Below are 15,858 nucleotides of genomic sequence, written 5' to 3'. Positions count from 1 at the left end.
AGTGCAGATGTTGGGAGGGGGCACAGCTGGCCACCCTGGTCACCTCACCCATTCCATGGGCAGTCTCGCACAGGGAAGAGCTACCTGATGCTCCTGGGAACTCCCTGTCCCTGGGGACATTCAAGATCAGACTCGATGTGGCCCTCGACAGCTTGAATCTGGCTGGAGGTGTCCCTGCTAACTGCAGGGGGGTTTGGACAAGATGACTTTTGAGGGTCCCTTCCAACCCGATGCAATCTGTTGCATGCACAGCCCTGATGCTGGGAGGACTGCAGCCCAATGCCAGGCAGTGCGGGACTGGGCCCCAGACAGGGTGTCCCTTTCACTGGGCTGAGGCCAGGAGCCAACAGCTCAACGTTTCAGTGCTGACAAAAGGATTAATTTAGTGACTAATAACAGGGCAATCAAGCCATTTATTTGGTTGACATTTTGCTGCCAGCTGCTTGGTCAGAGTGGCCTGCAGTGCGCTGATGAGGCTGGCTGCGGCCACCTCGGCTACCTGCCCCGCTCCCCTGCCACCTGCCCCGCTCCCCCCCACCTGCCCCACTCCACTGCCTTCACTTGCAGACACAGCTGGGGCAGTGTGGCTTGGGAGGCCCTGAGCCAATGGCAGGAGCAGCAGAGGGGAGGTGAAGGTGCCTGGGGTGGGGGTCTCCCCCCAGAGCTGTCCCCATGCCTGCTGTGAGGAGGCAGATGGGGACAGTGCCCACCCCACAAGCACGTGTATTGTCACCCCATCCCTCCTCGCTGGCCACGCTGCCTTGCGGGCAGCACAGATGAATTACAGCTGCTCCAGCTGCTGGCGCCGAGGAGAGGCCATCAGAGACTCCAGCCCTGCTTGGCTTTTCTGCAGCCCAGCTGGAGCAGGTTTGCCCTGCTAAGCCAGAGTGCAAACCACCACTAACAAGCTGCCCCTCCAGAGGTCTTTAAAAGGGGAAAGGACAGTGGAAAATTGCTTGTAGTCGTGGCTTTCCCCTGTCTCATCCAGACAGTGTGTCCTGGCCCTCTGGGTGTGACTGCAGCACTCACCTTTTCCCAGGTAAGAGCTTGGGCTGGAAGCTGGTGGGCAGCAGACTTCAGAAGAGACTTTTGGAGAAGAGACTTGCCCAGGCAGGTGGGCTGTGGGTGACTCAAACACCCCTGTTTCAGGAGTGGGTCCAGCACTGGGAGTGTGCAGCTGTGGTCACATCTTGCTATGGGTCCCTGTCCTGCCTGGCTCCAGGAGGAATGGAGCCAGGAAACTGCTGGGGCATTATTGTCCTCCATCCCCTGGGGACTGGCCCCGGTGGCTTCGCATCTGCAGCTGCTCGTGGTCTGTGGGACGTGCAGCTGGGCTCTGTCCCAGCGGGGTCACAGGGAACGGTTGGCTGTTCCAGCAGGCAGGGATCCAGCAGGCCGGCAGCGCTGTGTGTCAGGCTCTGCGTGCCCTACTGCAGCGCAGCATCTTTCCCACCCTGCCTGCATGGCTTCCCCATCCAGCTGCTTGCTGCCCTGCTCAGCCCACAGGCCCTGTGTGCCAGGGGCTCGCTTGTTGCCTGCAGCTGCCTTGCATGTGAGGGCGTTGTGGGCAGCTTGTGAAGAGAAACTCGTGCACTGCCAGGTTTGCTGGCTTTCATTCCATCAATTTTAGGACCTGAACTTGGACCCTTTAGTTCTCCAGGGCAGGACACGCCAGCTCTGGCATCAACAGCATCTGGTGTGGCCTGATGGGGCCAGACTCACCGTGCTGGTGCCACGAGCACCCTGGGGTTGAGCACTCTGTCAAGTCCTGTGCCCCCATGCAGGCCGACAAGCTCGCAGGTCTGTAAACAACCACAGGTACGACTGCTTGCATTTTCACACACTTCAGAGGCAAAGACACACGTGCCCAAGGAGGTGACTGCAGCTCCCTGCCACCTGGGGAGGTCTGTGGCGGCTGCTCCCTGCTCCCCTCTTCCTGATCCCAGCCCCATCAGAACTGGGCAGACCACAAGATGCTGCTCTTTGCCCACCGGTGCACGCATCCCAGTTTAGTCACTGTGGTCCTTCAGTTGAAGTTCACCCCCAGGTCAGTTTTATTGCACTTTTATTTACAGAAAACACAGAAATAAAGCATTAACTGTGTTGGGCTTTTACCAAACCACCCAATCACTCTTTCTTAATTATTTTTTTTGTCCCCCCCCCCCCCCCCCCCCCCCTTTTTTTTTTCTTCTCCTTTTTGTGTGTGGGGTTTTGGCACAAAGAACTGTTACAGGTGTTACCAAACAACCATGTGGGAGCAGCTGACCCAATGGCCCAGCCCCAAACCAGGACTTGAACAGAGAGAGAGAGAGAGAGAGAGAGAGAGAGGACTTGCCACACTGAGCTCAAAATTGAGAAGGTTGTTCCACGTTCCCCTTCCAAGTCTAACCTGCTCATGGGGGTGGGCAAGGGGAGTTACTCTGGAGGGGGGAGGAGGAAAGGGGGAGGGGGGGAGGGGGGATGTGACACCATTCATAAATTATATTTATATTCACCTCTTACATTGTAAAAGTAAACAGTGCAAAAGTACAGTACCCCAGGTACCCTTCGGTTTGGAAAGCTTTGAAGGTTGCTTTATACATTTCGTGTGTTTTGTAAACATTTGTTACCCATCCACAGTTCTAGCTCCGGCTTGGAGAGACCCAAATCCTCTGGCGCCCGAAACGGATTGAGGAGCAGCCCTGGCTTCCCCTGGACTCAGCTGTTCTGAGATTCCTGCTCGAGGTTTAGTGCAAATTTTGGAGAGAAAAAGACAAGAAAACAGTTGGGGGGGGGGGGGGGGGAGGGAGGGGGGAGAGGGGAGAGGAGGAAAGAAACAAAACTAATGAAAATAAGGCAACAGTTAGAAACGGTTCGTATCAAAACCCAGGGCTGCCTCAGGCGAAGGGCAGAAAGTCTCTCTCCTCCACCAGGCTGATGGAGAGGTTCTTCAGCTGCTCCTCGGAGGTGACGGTTCTGTAGCCGAGCTGCGCCAGCACCTGCCGGCAGGCGTGCTGGGTGAAGGCCACGATCTCGTAGGAGAGCCGGAACCGCCACTTCTCCGCCGTGGCCGCCGAGTTGCGCACCGTCCCGTACTTGTGCTTGGAGGAGGACCTGTCCCCTCGCGTGTTGTTCTGTATCCAGCGCTCCACGTTGCTGTCCAGGGGGATGCCCAGGAAGTCGTAGATCTCCTCCGTCTTTTTCATGGGGTTCCTGGCCAGGTCTTCGTACCGCACCAGCATGTACTTGCCCTTGAGCCACGGCGGCCGGTTGAGGCCGGTGGACACGGAGTTCCAGAAGTCCTCGCACACCGTGGTGAGCTGGGTGACGTCCAGGTTGTACGGCTTCCTGCCGGTGCCGTCCCAGATCCTCCACAGCCGGTAGGTGTCCCGGAAGGTCTCGCTCCGGGATGCCAGGATCCCCCTGGGGTCCCTCACCAGCTGGATGACCTTCAAGTTCAGCCGCGGGTCCTCCACCAGGGCCCGCAGGTCGCTGACCTCGGGCACCCTCACGGTTTTGATGGCCACGTGCCCGTGCTCTCTGCAGGACTCGGTGGCCAGCGTCAGGTTCAAGGTCCCGCACTTCTTCACGCAGTCTCCCTCCTCCAGGTGGAGGTCGACGCCTCCCAGAGACTCGCAGACGGGCGGCGAGCACAGGGCCTTGCTGGCTCCCCTGCGGAAGAGGCGGTCGGTGGTGTGGTTGACGGGCTGGGGCTTGATGTAGTTCTCCAAGAAGTAGAGGTCGCAGTCGTACAGACTCCTCAGCAGGTCCCGGCTGGCCCCCAGCATCACCCTCCTGTCCGTCGTGCTCTTGCTCTGGGTCAGCTTTGGGATCAGGGTGTACTGGACGTGGTAGAGGGGCTCAAATAAATAGAAGACATCGAAGTGCTGGTTGAACAGCTGCCCCACAAAGGAGGAGCCGCTGCGAGTCGTGGCCAGGATGAGGACGTGAGTCTTCCTGGAGAGGTTGTACGAGAACGTGGGGCTCTCATCGCACAGCCTCTCGGCCGCCTCGGCCTCCTGGCTTGGGCTGCAGTTCACGGGGCTGGGGATGGGGCAGCTCTGGAAAGACTTGGCAGTGAAGGTCCGGATTGCTGTGTACTGAATTGCAATGGATGCCAAGGCTAGTAGGAGGACAGCCTTCCAGGAACATTGCATGGCTGGTCACCTTCATGGGGCTTCTCCACAGGTCGTCTCGGTGTCTGCAAACCAACAGAGTCACAGGTTGAGCAAGAGCTGCCAAGGAGGACCTGAGTGTCCAACAAACACCCCCCCAGTACATCAGCTGTAACCACATGGGCCCCAGTCATGCACTACAGAGCCCTGTTTCAGAGGAGAGGAAGACCGGACAGACACTGGCAAGCCTGGAGAAATGCTTCCAGCAAGATCTCCAGCCCCAGTGCAGGAGCTGTGGGATGGAAAAGTCAGGGGATGGTGCCAAGCACCACCTGGAGAGGCTTATCTCCATCCTTTCTGTCCAGCTGGCAGGACAAGGCATGGCCTGTCTAGGTTAACAACGTCCCGCTTCAGAGAGAGGCAACAGGTCTCCTGGAGCTGCAAGCCTCTTTGCTCAGAGGTCCAACAGTCACACCAGATCAGTCTGTCAGCCTCTGGGAATAAGCAGCAGCCAGAGCTGTCCCCCAGGTGCCAGCCAGATGTGGCCCTAGCACCAAGCTCATGGTGCTGGTCAGATCTTGCTCAGCTCTGGGGTTCAGGCTCCCCTCCTGAGCACCAGAGGGGAGAAAGCCATACTAGACAGGAGAGACATGAGAAACCACATCCCCTCCACCCTCTGTTGGCAGCAGTGCAGTGGCAGGAGCCTTCCCCAGCCGAGATGAGTGCAGGGGGAAGCAGAGCTGTAGCTGTGCAAGCCAACTTTCATGGGGCTAAAGCCCTACCTTGCTGCTGCTTGCAGATGGGCAAGGGTAGGGGAAGCTGAGCAGGATGCTTGGCTGGGGTGTGCAGGGAGGTGAGGAGCAGCCCTGCCATGCCTGGGGAGCTGCAGCGCTGCTGGGAGGGGATGTAACGGTGGTGGTGCATCAACATCTGCCCCCTGTGCACTAACAAAATAACGTTCACAGGCTGCCCTGCTGCTCTCCAGACCACAAGGGCTTCACATCCATGTGCTATTGCTCCTCAAGGCCAGTGGGGCAAGAGATAGCAGACTCATCCCAGAGCCCCCAAACAAGCCAAAACCCTTGTGCAGGGGAGACACCCCAGTATTAGCAACAGCTCCTCTGCACCCATCTTTCCTGGCCCAAATTCTTCCCATGCTGTCCTGGCTGCCCCCACTGCCCAGTGCAGTATGTTCACCCTCTGCAGTCACCTGCCCACCCTCCTCAGGCAAGCCAAAGGGACAGACCCAAGTATCTCAACTTCCCTGCAGCAGAGCCGTTCCTTGCCGTAGCACCATCACTATCACAGCTTCTCCTCTTGCTCTTGGCATGTCCTCAGTGTAGTGAGCTCCCTGGCCCCCTGCCTGGCCCCAGCACACTGGCCACTGCAAGTGGGGCTTTCAGAGCCACTGCTATTGCTGGAGGTCTCCCAAGAGAGGCCAGTGGGCCAGCAACTGTTCCAGCATATGATGCCTGTCCAAGCCCAGAGCATGCTGAAAGCTCTGCTGGGCCTGGACAGTGTAATGCTCCTGCTGTGTGCTCCCTGCAGAGCCCGTGGCAACTGGCACAGTGTGTTGTTCCCATCTACTGAACGAGTCCTGCTCCCCAGAGAGACCCTGTCACCAGGCAAGTGATGCCAGGAGGGCTGCTCAGGCCTGCAGGCAAGTCAAAAGCCTTCCTTTCTTTTTTTCATTATGGTTATTATTTAAGAGTTGCCCCAGCTGCTCAGTGCAGGCAGGAGGCTGCAGGGGCTACCAGCTCCAGAGACCTCTTGCTAGGAGTGGGGGCTCCAGCACAGTGAACTCCCCCATCCCTGCTGTGCTTTAGACCTGTGAGGATTGCTTTCCCTGGGCACTGAGGGATGCTTTTTCTTGTGGATGAGGGACTGAAGCTGCAGATTCTTGGCAACTGCTGTTCCTGGTTTGGGGTTATTTGCCCTGCACAGGGAAGGGAGACCTGGCCCAAATGTCCACAAGGGATATTCTGTCCCTTGGAGGAAGTGTTTTTCCAGGTCTGATCGGTCAGGACAGGAGAGGAGGGTCTCTGCTGGCATCTCCTGGCCCAGGGGGCTCCTGTGTGCTGCCGAGAGGAAGGTGCAGCAGGAACACTTTCCTGCTCTCTAGTGCTGGCCAGCCACACTGCATCCTTCACACACAACCCCAACTTCCACTCCTTGCTGCGCTGCTGATGGGTGCTGGAACAGGTGCAGCTCGGATTGTCCCAGAATGTGGCAGAAACCTGCTGGCAGGCCCCCTCCAAAAGGCAGTCAGAGCCTAGGTGCCTCCTTGGTCCCAGTTCCTGCTGGATCACTGGCTGTGTTTAAGGTTCTGCACCCAGCTGGGCCCTCTCCCTCTGTGATCGCCATGCTGCGGAGGGGCACAAATGGGGCTTTGATTCACCCCCTTGGCAGAGCAGGTGTGAAACTACAGCCCAGCTTCAGCCTCACTGCCCTTCCTCACCCCTCACATGTGCCCTGCCCACCTGCTGAGCTGCAGATAGGGAGGGGCAGATTTGGGGAGAAGACTTCCCTCCCTGATGTCTCATCTGTGGTCTTTAAGGCCAGCCAGAACCTGCTCTCAGCTCCTGGCCAGCTCTCCCACCTCCTCCCATCGCTGCCTGTCTCCGAGGGGCTGTGTTTCCGTCTCAGCCCAGCCCAGGGCTTGAGAGGCAGCTGGGAGCTCCTGGGGAGGCTCCTGGGAGTTGCCAGCGTGGTGGAGGATTGCTTTCTACTCACTGCCCCTTGCTCATCTGTCGGACACAGCCAGGCTGGTGTGAAAGACCTGCCGAGGAGGAGCTGCATGTAGCTCTGCACAGCTTGGAGCAGGCTGGCTGAGCAGGGGCTGCAGCCAGCATGCTGCAGGAGGATGTCTCCTACACACATGCAGCAGGAGAGCTGCTTGCTGTCCCATCCCTGCCCTCGGGGACTTTCTTAAACTGGCCTGTTCATCTTAATAGTGGGGCCTGCCATCCCAAGCAGCAGCTGGAGAGAGGGCTGTGCCCCTGTGGGGCTGTATGTGAGAGTCTAGCATGAAGCACCTACTGGTGTGGCTGCTCAGCCCTAGACTGTGGGATGCTGTGACCATGGGAGCTGGCTGGCCTCACAGATGTTTCCATGCTATGAAGTGTTCCCAGATGAAATCTCCCTCTGCTCTGCCTCCAGCTCCACCAAAGACGATGAGCAAACCCAGCTTAAGGGTGGGAGCTGACTGCAGCAGGTCCCTCCAGGCAGCTGGAGCTATGAAAGAGAGGTCTGGGGTGAGGGCAAGTCACTCACAGCCCTGCCCTCAGCACTGCTGGCACTGCCAGGAGGCTGTGAGAAAGCATATGGGCTCTTTTTGTGTGGTGCTGGGGTCACCACTGCCCCTGTCCTGACCCTAAGCCTGCTCTGGTTGCAGATGATGATGCCAGACTGTGCTCCACTGCCTTGCCTGCAGTCACATCAGGACCAGGCTGCCCACGAGGGATGTGTGGCATCCAGCAACCAGCTCCCTGGCATGGGGACAGGAGCGCTGTCTGTGGGAGGAGGAAGGTGCCAACCCTTCCCTCTCCCGTGCCCAGCTTCCTGCAGCCTTGAGCCCAGTGGAAGGGAGAAGGTAGGCACGGGCACCACAGCCTCTCCCAGCCCACGCACCCGCAAACAGCAGCGGGTGCATCATCACCTGCCTTCCTCTTCCTCTACCTCCCCTGACTCCCAGCACTGCTCTGAGGAGAACAAGCAGGCGAGAAGCCAGCCGAGGCAGCCCAGGAGCAGCGGGGAGGGCAAGCAGGCGAGAAGCCAGCTGAGCCAGCCCAGGAGCGCCCGGGAGAAGGGAGGCAATGAATTAAGCTGAATGGCATCCGTGAGTCACCAGCGCGGGGAGCAGTGAGTGCGGCTGGGCAGCCGCAGCGCAGCAGAGGCCCGGGAGGAGATGCCGAACTCCTGTTTCGGGGCTGGTCCTCCCAGGTTTGATGGGAGTGACCTGCTTTGGAGCCACTCAGCAGGACCATGGCGCCGGAGGCTGCACCGGCAGCTGAGCTCAGGTGCTGCCAGGCACGCTGGGCTCGGCAGGGCTGCTGCGGGGACCAGCGCAACCCACATGCTTCCTCCCTTCCTAAAGCTGCCAGGTGCTACCCAGGGCAGTGCCTCGTGGCACGGTGCCGCTCTCACCCTTGAGGCAGGGCTCCTGCAGCATCTCTGGGCATGTAACTGCCCTGCCTCCTGCCCCAAGTCTTCCATACAGGTTCCCTTTCTGCTCCCCGGAGGTGGCCGTGTTTGAGCAACGTGGGGGAACCTTAGGCAGGAGACCTTGCAGTAGCGGATGCTGGCACTGCTGCTTCCACAGCTCTCTCACAGGGCAGTGAAAAAACCTGCTCTTGTCAGCTGCATTCCAGGCTGTGGTCTTCTCCTGACAGCTCCCCAAAACTTGTGCCCTGGGCTCATCCTAGGCTCCCTCACCACTGCCAGGGACATCTCTCTGCACTTCCCTGCGGCAGGGAGGGAGGGAAAAGGGAGTGGAAGGAGATGTGAGGGTCTATGAAATGCAGGTGCCTGCTCCAGCCCTAACACAGCCCCGATGGCAGGGTGCTGTGCCTGCGCACTGCAAGCCCTACCCTGGGGCCTGCCCGGTACCAGTCCAGCTACTGGCACCCTCTACCCCCCAAAACTGATTCCCGCCAGCAAGTCTGTTTCCATGGAAACAGCAGAGTGACTCAGGAGTTTGGGACCAGCTGGAAAACACAACTGTGAGCAGCGGTGCCGGGGTCTCAGTGTTAGGAAGAGAGCAGATGAGCAGAGGGACACTCTTGGGCACACTTGTACCAGCACAGAGGGGCACAAGGGGCACCCATGAGAGGTGAAGCCCACACTGGGGGCTGTAAGGCATAATCCCTCTCCTGACACAAGTGTGACTGCAGCACTTGAAAGGCATCATCACCACAGCACATTCACCAGGGGACACATCCTGAAACGTGCCTCGTCGCAGAGAGCCCTTCATGCCCCCCGGGGAGGGAGACACACACATCACCCACAGAGTTTGCAGCACCAACTTCAGCGGCTGCTCACAGCCCTGAATCCCTGCCCCTGCCTGCCAAGCAGCTCCCCTGTGTCCCTGCCCAGGGAAGAGCAGCCTGTTGGGGGATGAGCCAGGGAGGGGGGAGCCAGGACCCCGCGGTTCCTCCTTGCCCAGCCAGCCTGGCTCCTGTGGCTCAGCTCCCCTCCCCACCTCGCTGCCCAGGCACAGAAATTAAGTCGCAGGGTTGCAAAACAACTCTGGGCATGGGCAGGGGCCCACTGGCACAGACCATGCCACTTCCTGGCATCCTCCCACCGAGCGAAGAGTTCAGCTTGTAGAACAACACATTGCAGCCACCGAGGCAGGGGAGCCAGGCTCCTGACAGGGTTTAATGATAAGCATCCCACTCGGTCGCAGTGGCTTAGTCATGCTGGTGGATCTGTGAAGCCAGGCAGATGCTGAGCACGCCTGTGGCCCACCCACCCTGGGTGCGGGCAGGCTGCACCCTGCTGCTCCCCCCCTACTCCCCAGGGGAAAGAGGAACCGCTAAGAGAAGCAGAGCTGAGCAACTCTCTTTTCCCTCAGCACAGGCACGGTCTGATTTTGGGTACCACAACAGATGCATGAGCCTGGCTGGTCTCTGTCCCCGAGCCTGGCACTCCAGCAAAGCCACCAACATAAGAACCTGATGGGGTGGGAGCCTTCACCTCACCTCCTTTTTACGACTGGAGTTTCCCTACAGGTCACAGCTCTGAGTTCCAGCTGGCTACTCATGCCTGACCCCCTTTTTGGGTGAGCAGCACACCATATGCTGAGTGGAGATGCTTCACGCCCCAAGGCTTGCTCTGCTCTCACGTACCTCACCTCCTGGGGCACTTCCCCCCAGTCCCCCCTCTCTGCCTATCCCTTCTGCATTTCAGAGGGACAGAGACCTGCTGTACCACCAGATTACTGCCTGCTTTGACCAGCACTTCAGTCACCACCAAAATTTCAGCAGGGACTTCTGTTCGTCCCAACTGACACTCAGCAGTCACATTTTGAGTTAATTAATCACTACCAAGTAATGCCAACTCCAGCCAGTCCCAGAGTTTTCTTAACACAACATCCACCTGTGCCTGTTTATCCCTCATCTGCCGAACCACATCCGTCTCTTCCCGGGAACGCGAATGCCTGGGTAAACCCGGCACAGCTTTTTTGCGCTCTCCACCCTCCCCGGAGCCATCCAGCAGCCTGGCGGTGCACGCTCGCTCCCTCCTGGAGCGCTCCCCTGGCAGGAGCTGGGAGGCTGTTTTGGGATGAACGAGCTCATTCAGCACCTCGAAAGGCTCTTTGAGACGCGCCCTGCCCGCGGCCGCGCCAGGAGCCCGAGCAGCTTTCCCGCAGGACTGCTCCATGCCATGGCGTGCCTCAGACCCGCTCTGCGAGCTCTGCTCGCCAGCCTCACGGCGGCTTTACCGAACCGCTTTAAGGTCTGACAGCAAGCGCCGGGGCATCCTCTCGGCCGGCTGGCGCGGCTCACAGCACCGGGCAGGACATCTGGCCTCCCGCGGCCACTTACTCACTTGTTCTGGCGGTAGCTCCTCACCCAACAGCAGCCCAAGTTTCGCCGCAGCCCGTTCCCCCCGTGGGTCTCGGGGTGGGCCAGGGCTGCCCCCACCCCGCTCGTGCGGCGGCTTGCCGGGCGCTGGCAGCCCGGGACGGGGTCCCGCAGCACCAGCGCTGGGGACCGGCGAGGCAAAGTCCCTTCCGCCGCTGCGGGCGATGCCTCGCCGCGCTGCGAAGTTGATGCCGCGGAAAAGCGTTTACGGGCGAGCCCCGGCCCGCCGCCGCCGGACACCGCCGCCGATCCGCGCTCCCCCTTCCCCAGCGCCTCTTACCTGGCGGAGCGCCGCGGCGGGATCCCCCGCGCATCCCCGGCCGGCCCCGCCGCGCTTCCCGGCGCGGGGGACACCGAGCCCAGCCCGGCCAGACCCCGGCTGGCGGCGGAGCTCAGCGGGCCGCGCCGCTGGGGCTCATCCCTGCCCTGCCGCCGCCCTGCCTGCCCTGTCCGCCCTGCCCGAGCGGGCAGCCGCCGCGCCGGGCCGCCTCTCCACGCCCCTCTGCTCCGCTCCGCGCCGGCGGCGAGGGGAGGGCGGGCAGGGGGGGGCTGCAGCCGCTCTCCCCTCCCTGCTCCGGCCCGCCCGGCAGCGCGGGCAGATAGCAGCGCAGCGGCGGCGGCTCAGGCACAGGCAGAGCCTCCGCGCTGCCCCCGCCCCGCACCGCTCCGCTCCGCACCGCCCCAGCCCGGCCCCGTCGCTCCCCAGCTTTACCGAGCAGGAAACTCTCCGTTTCCTTTTTTTTTTTTTCCCTTTTTTTGCCTCCCCAAGGCGGCCCGGACGGAACCGGCAGAGCCCCTCCTGACGCGGGGGGAGGCGCCGGTGGGGCTGCCCCCTGAGAGAGGTGTGTCCGGTTCCCCCACCCCTACGCCGAGTGGTGCAGGGGGCACGGTGATCCCTGGAGATCCCTAGAGATCCCTGGGGATCCCGAGGGTCAAGCCACCCGGCAGCCGAGGGGTGGCTGCGGGGCGCAGGGTGCCCCACTTCCTCCCCGCTTTCCAGTGCCATGCTGCCCCCCACCTCCACCCCCGCCGGGGTCGGTAACGATGGCGGTGTGCGGCTGATTGTTCATTCATTTTCCGGTAGCCTTTGCTCATCAGGAAAAATATTGCCATGGGGACTGGTCCTCCAGCGCCAGGAATCCTCCCTGCGCTGCCAGGGCCAGGGCTCACCGCCACGGCCAGGGCCCAAAAGTATCCCTCGCAAATACCGAGAGGTGAGGTGGGAAGGTGCCATCCTGAGTGCCTGGCACAGTGGGCATGGGGCAGAGGAAAGGAAACTTGGGGGAATGTCAGGGCTGTTGAGGTGGCTGCGGTCTGGTGGCCCACATACCTCCCAGCTTCTGCTTCTGTTCGACCCTGCAGACTTTTGGCAACTTTGAATATCGTCCTTTTTTCTGGTGCTTGCCAGCTAAGCTGCGTTTATAGCACTTTAACTGCACCTCTGCTCCAACGGCAGCTGCCCACGACAGCCAGATTATGATCCTGGAGTTGCTACAATAGGTATTCAGGTTTTATATCGCAGTTGTACTTTGTGCATGTTTAGTGCTGCCCGGGCATTGCAAGGAATCACAGCAGTCTCCTTCTTAGCATTCGTGTGAGCGACACCCAGCTCCTGATAACCCCCTCAAGGAGCTGCCTGGTCAGCTCATGGAATTCCAAACCTTCACCTCTGACTCGAGGGCTTGCAGAGTGCAACTGCGGGGCCGCGGCACCAGCGCCTTCACCAGCAGAGTGGAACAACTTCGCTTAGCAGCAAGCAGGATACGAGAAACAGCGGAGCCTGGGTCCCTGCGCTGCAATTGTGCCAAGAGGAAAATAAATCCCTGGGAACGGTGGTGTCGCCTCCGCTCTCAGCGCTGTGCCAGGCTGCGACAGCGAGTTCAGGGCTAGGAGGTTGCCTTTGAATCCGGGGAAGCACAACAGAAGAGTCATCACTTTTGATGGTTTTAACATCTTGGGTTTGCATTTGCTGTTTTAGGAGTACCCAGAGCCTGTGTGTCCCAAAATACTGGTGTTTCTCCAGTCTTTTACAATATCCTGACAGCCCTAGCGCCCTCCCCACCCCCACCCCCCCACACCCCCCACACCCCTTCATCTAATTTTAGAAAAACTTTGTAGGGATTTTATATTTATAAACAGTTGGTGCTTAAATATTATTTCCCTCACCATAGCAACAGCTCCCCATCGTAGCGCTCGCTGTACGGTGCTATTGCACTGGTGTAGCCCTGCTTGGAGTCAGAAAGCCCTGGAGCCACTCTCTCCTGTGCCTGTTGTCCAACACCTTGTGAAGGACAGGGACCGAAGCTTCTGCCTCTCCTGACTCTCTTCCCACAGCTGGGGAAGAGCCACACCACCGGCTGCTGCTGCTGGAGATGTGCTGGTGGCCCTGGGGTTTCTGTTGTCAGCCCTCCTCAGGTGATGTGCCCACTCAAACCATCCCCTCCTGTGGACACGAGCTGCTGATTCAGTCTGGAGAAGAGGAGGCTCTGAGGAGACCTTATTGTGGCCTTCCAGTATCTGAAGGGGGCCTACAAGAAAGCTGGGGAGGGACTTTTTAGGGTGTCAGGGAGTGATAGGACTAGGGGGGATGGAATAAAAGAACTAGAAATGGGTAGATTCAGATTGGATGTGAGGAAGAAGCTCTTCCCCATGAGGGTGGTGAGACACTGGCACAGGTTGCCCAGGGAGGTGATGGAAGCCTCATCCCTGGAGGTTTTTAAGGGCAGGCTGGATGTGGCTGTGAGCAACCTGATCTAATGTGAGGTGTTTGTGCCCATGGTAGGGGGGTTGGAACCAGATGGTCTTTGAGGTCCCTTCCAACCCTAACAATTCTATGATTCATCTGCCATGCCCTTGCCAACCTCATACTTTTGGACCCATAGTGCCTCTGCAAAAATCACACTGCCACCACTACGTGGCACACAGGCCTTGGAGCGCCCATGATGTGCACTTGTGCTTGCTTGGCTCCTCCAGTGAGCAGTGGGCAGAGCTGGGAGTGAATGTCCATCTGGCCTGTGGCCATGGCTGTGCTCTGCTCCCGCTGGAAGTGCACGAATGGCAGGATTTCAAGGACTTTGGCCAAGCGGGACATAAACCAGGCCAGGGACCAGTGCCAGGAGGAAATCAAGGGGCTCAAGGCAAGAATATGAGAGTGGACAGGCACCTCCATGCTTTTCTAAAGAGTGAGGATTTTCTCCTCTCTTAGACACCAGCCCAGAAACAGGCTGGGGACTGAGACACCGCCAAAGTCCACCTGCAAAAAAATCCAGGGTACCCCACAACTTGGAGTAATCCCAGGGGTACTTCGACACAAACCTCCTGGTGCTGAGTGATGACCCCCAGCTTGTGGGCCTGGCACAGGTGCTTGGAGAACTTCCAAATGCCAGTGATATGCCTTGAGTGTCTATGCAACCCCTGGGCTTAAAATGGTGGTGTCGAACCCAAGGCACAGACAGGGGCTGCCTCATATGAAGGAAAGAGATTTGAGAGAACAGTGCAAAAGAAGAAGAATAAAAGTGGGGCTGAAGGGCAGAGAGGTGATTTGGATAATTTCAGCTGGGCAGGACCTCATTCACTGGTATTTTAAGCATTAATCTAGGGAGATGCTGCGGGTTGGAAAGTTGACACATTATCATAGAATCATCAAATTGTAGAAGCATTTAGGTTGGAAAATATCATAGAATCAATAAGGTTGGAAAAGACCTCAAAGATCATCAAGCCCAACTTGTCACCACAGACCTCATGACTACTAGACCATGGTACCAAGTGCCACATCCAATCCCCTCTTGAACACCTCCAGGGATGGTGACTCCACCACCTCCCTGGGCAGCACATTCCAATGGCTAACAACTCTCTCTGTGAACAACTTTCTCCTCATCTCCAGCCTCAGTTTCCTGTGGTGCAGCTTGAGACTGTGTCCTCTTGTTCTGGTGCTGGTTGCCTGAGAGAAGAGACCAACTCCCTCCTGGCTACAACCTCCCTTCAGGTAGTTGTAGAGAGCAATAAGGTCTCCCCTCAGCCTTTTCTTCTCCAGGCTAAACAATCCCAGCTCTCTCAGCCTCTCCTCACAGGGCTGTGCTCGAGGCCTCTCCCCAGCCTCGTTGCCCTTCTCTGGACACATTCAAGAGTCTCAATGTCCTTCTTAAATTGAGGAGCCCAGAACTGGACACAGTATCTTTAAGATCATCAAGGAATATACCTTTTATGATCATCAAATCCATCCTGTCTCTCTGACTGGTGAGAGTTAAAATCTTAATTAGGCTTTGAGGTGTATGTTTGTGGTCAGTTCACCTTTCAGAGGGGACTGCTGTGGCAGTCCCTCACCCTCATCAAGAAAACTTGCCTCTGTTTAAACAGCACAGCTTTCCTCCTGGAAAGGGAGAGCAGAGAGGCTGCTGGTGGCTTGGAGAGTCAAAAATCCTCACCTTTTCAAATTTTCACCTGAGCCCAAATGCAGTTTGAAAGCAGGCAATTTCCACGCTCTCCAGCAACAGATTCCTGCAAAGGCTTTGTAGTTTCTCCTTCTGAGTTATGGTTTGGGGGGGTGGGGGGTGGAATCTACCTTAACAACATAATCTGCTTGGGAATATGTGTAATAAAATACCAATGTGGCTGTTAAGGTGTTATGAAGGTTGCTGTTCTAATCACTCAGGATGCAGCCAGGAGCAAAGTTACAACTGTCACCATGGCCTGGCCACGTTACACCCCCTGCACATCTTGCAAAGTGCTGTTAACACCAAGAGCAGTGTATTAAGGCACATCAGTTTAAAGGCAGACTAATAGAAAATGCTATTTGTGTGCTTAGGCACAGCAGTTTGGAGTTGCCTGTGTCAGTCTGTACTGGTAGTCTCCGTCAACCCACCTGCATGCCACAAGGTTTTCTGCCAGGGGGGACCAAGCTCTCCCTGGGCTGCAGTGCCCAGAGTGTGCTGCTCCGGCTGGCTCCCAGCCCTGTTGGAGGTCCTCTCCCTGCCTGGCCCAGACTTTTTGTGCTGCAGGGAAGCGCTGCTCAGGGCCAAGATGATAAAAAAATACAACTTTGCAGCTGCCCTGTGGGCCAAGTATGCAGAGAGGATGGTGAGGAACGTCTCAGAGAGGGAGCTGCTGTTTCGCTGGCCAGTGCCAGCTTGGCAGCAGCTTGGCTGTGGAAGGGGCACTGCAGAAGGCAGGGTGGGGAG

At 58.3% G+C, this 15,858-nt stretch overlaps 1 protein-coding gene across 1 annotated transcript; it reads right to left on the bottom strand.

Moving 5' to 3' along the window:
* Positions 1-2,797: 2,797 nt before the first annotated feature.
* On the bottom strand, positions 2,798-11,325 carry CHST1 (carbohydrate sulfotransferase 1). The gene is made up of 2 exons (XM_054161493.1): positions 10,962-11,325; positions 2,798-4,180 (listed from the first exon to the last, which is right to left on the bottom strand). The coding sequence occupies exon 2, from the start codon at positions 4,134-4,136 to the stop codon at positions 2,877-2,879; it is 1,260 nt and encodes a 419-aa protein (XP_054017468.1). The 5' UTR covers positions 4,137-4,180; positions 10,962-11,325; the 3' UTR covers positions 2,798-2,876.
* Positions 11,326-15,858: the final 4,533 nt, after the last annotated feature.

This window comes from Dryobates pubescens, chromosome 5, assembly GCF_014839835.1.
Source record: "Dryobates pubescens isolate bDryPub1 chromosome 5, bDryPub1.pri, whole genome shotgun sequence".
Classification (NCBI taxonomy): Eukaryota; Metazoa; Chordata; class Aves; order Piciformes; family Picidae; genus Dryobates; species Dryobates pubescens.
The sequence above is the reverse complement of the archived record's forward strand: the minus strand, read 5'-3'. Positions and strand labels throughout refer to the sequence as shown.

Bases quoted from the DNA above. Each gene is read 5' to 3' on its own strand.
- CHST1 (XM_054161493.1), bottom strand. From the start codon at position 4,136: ATGCAATGTTCCTGGAAGGCTGTCCTCCTACTAGCCTTGGCATCCATT.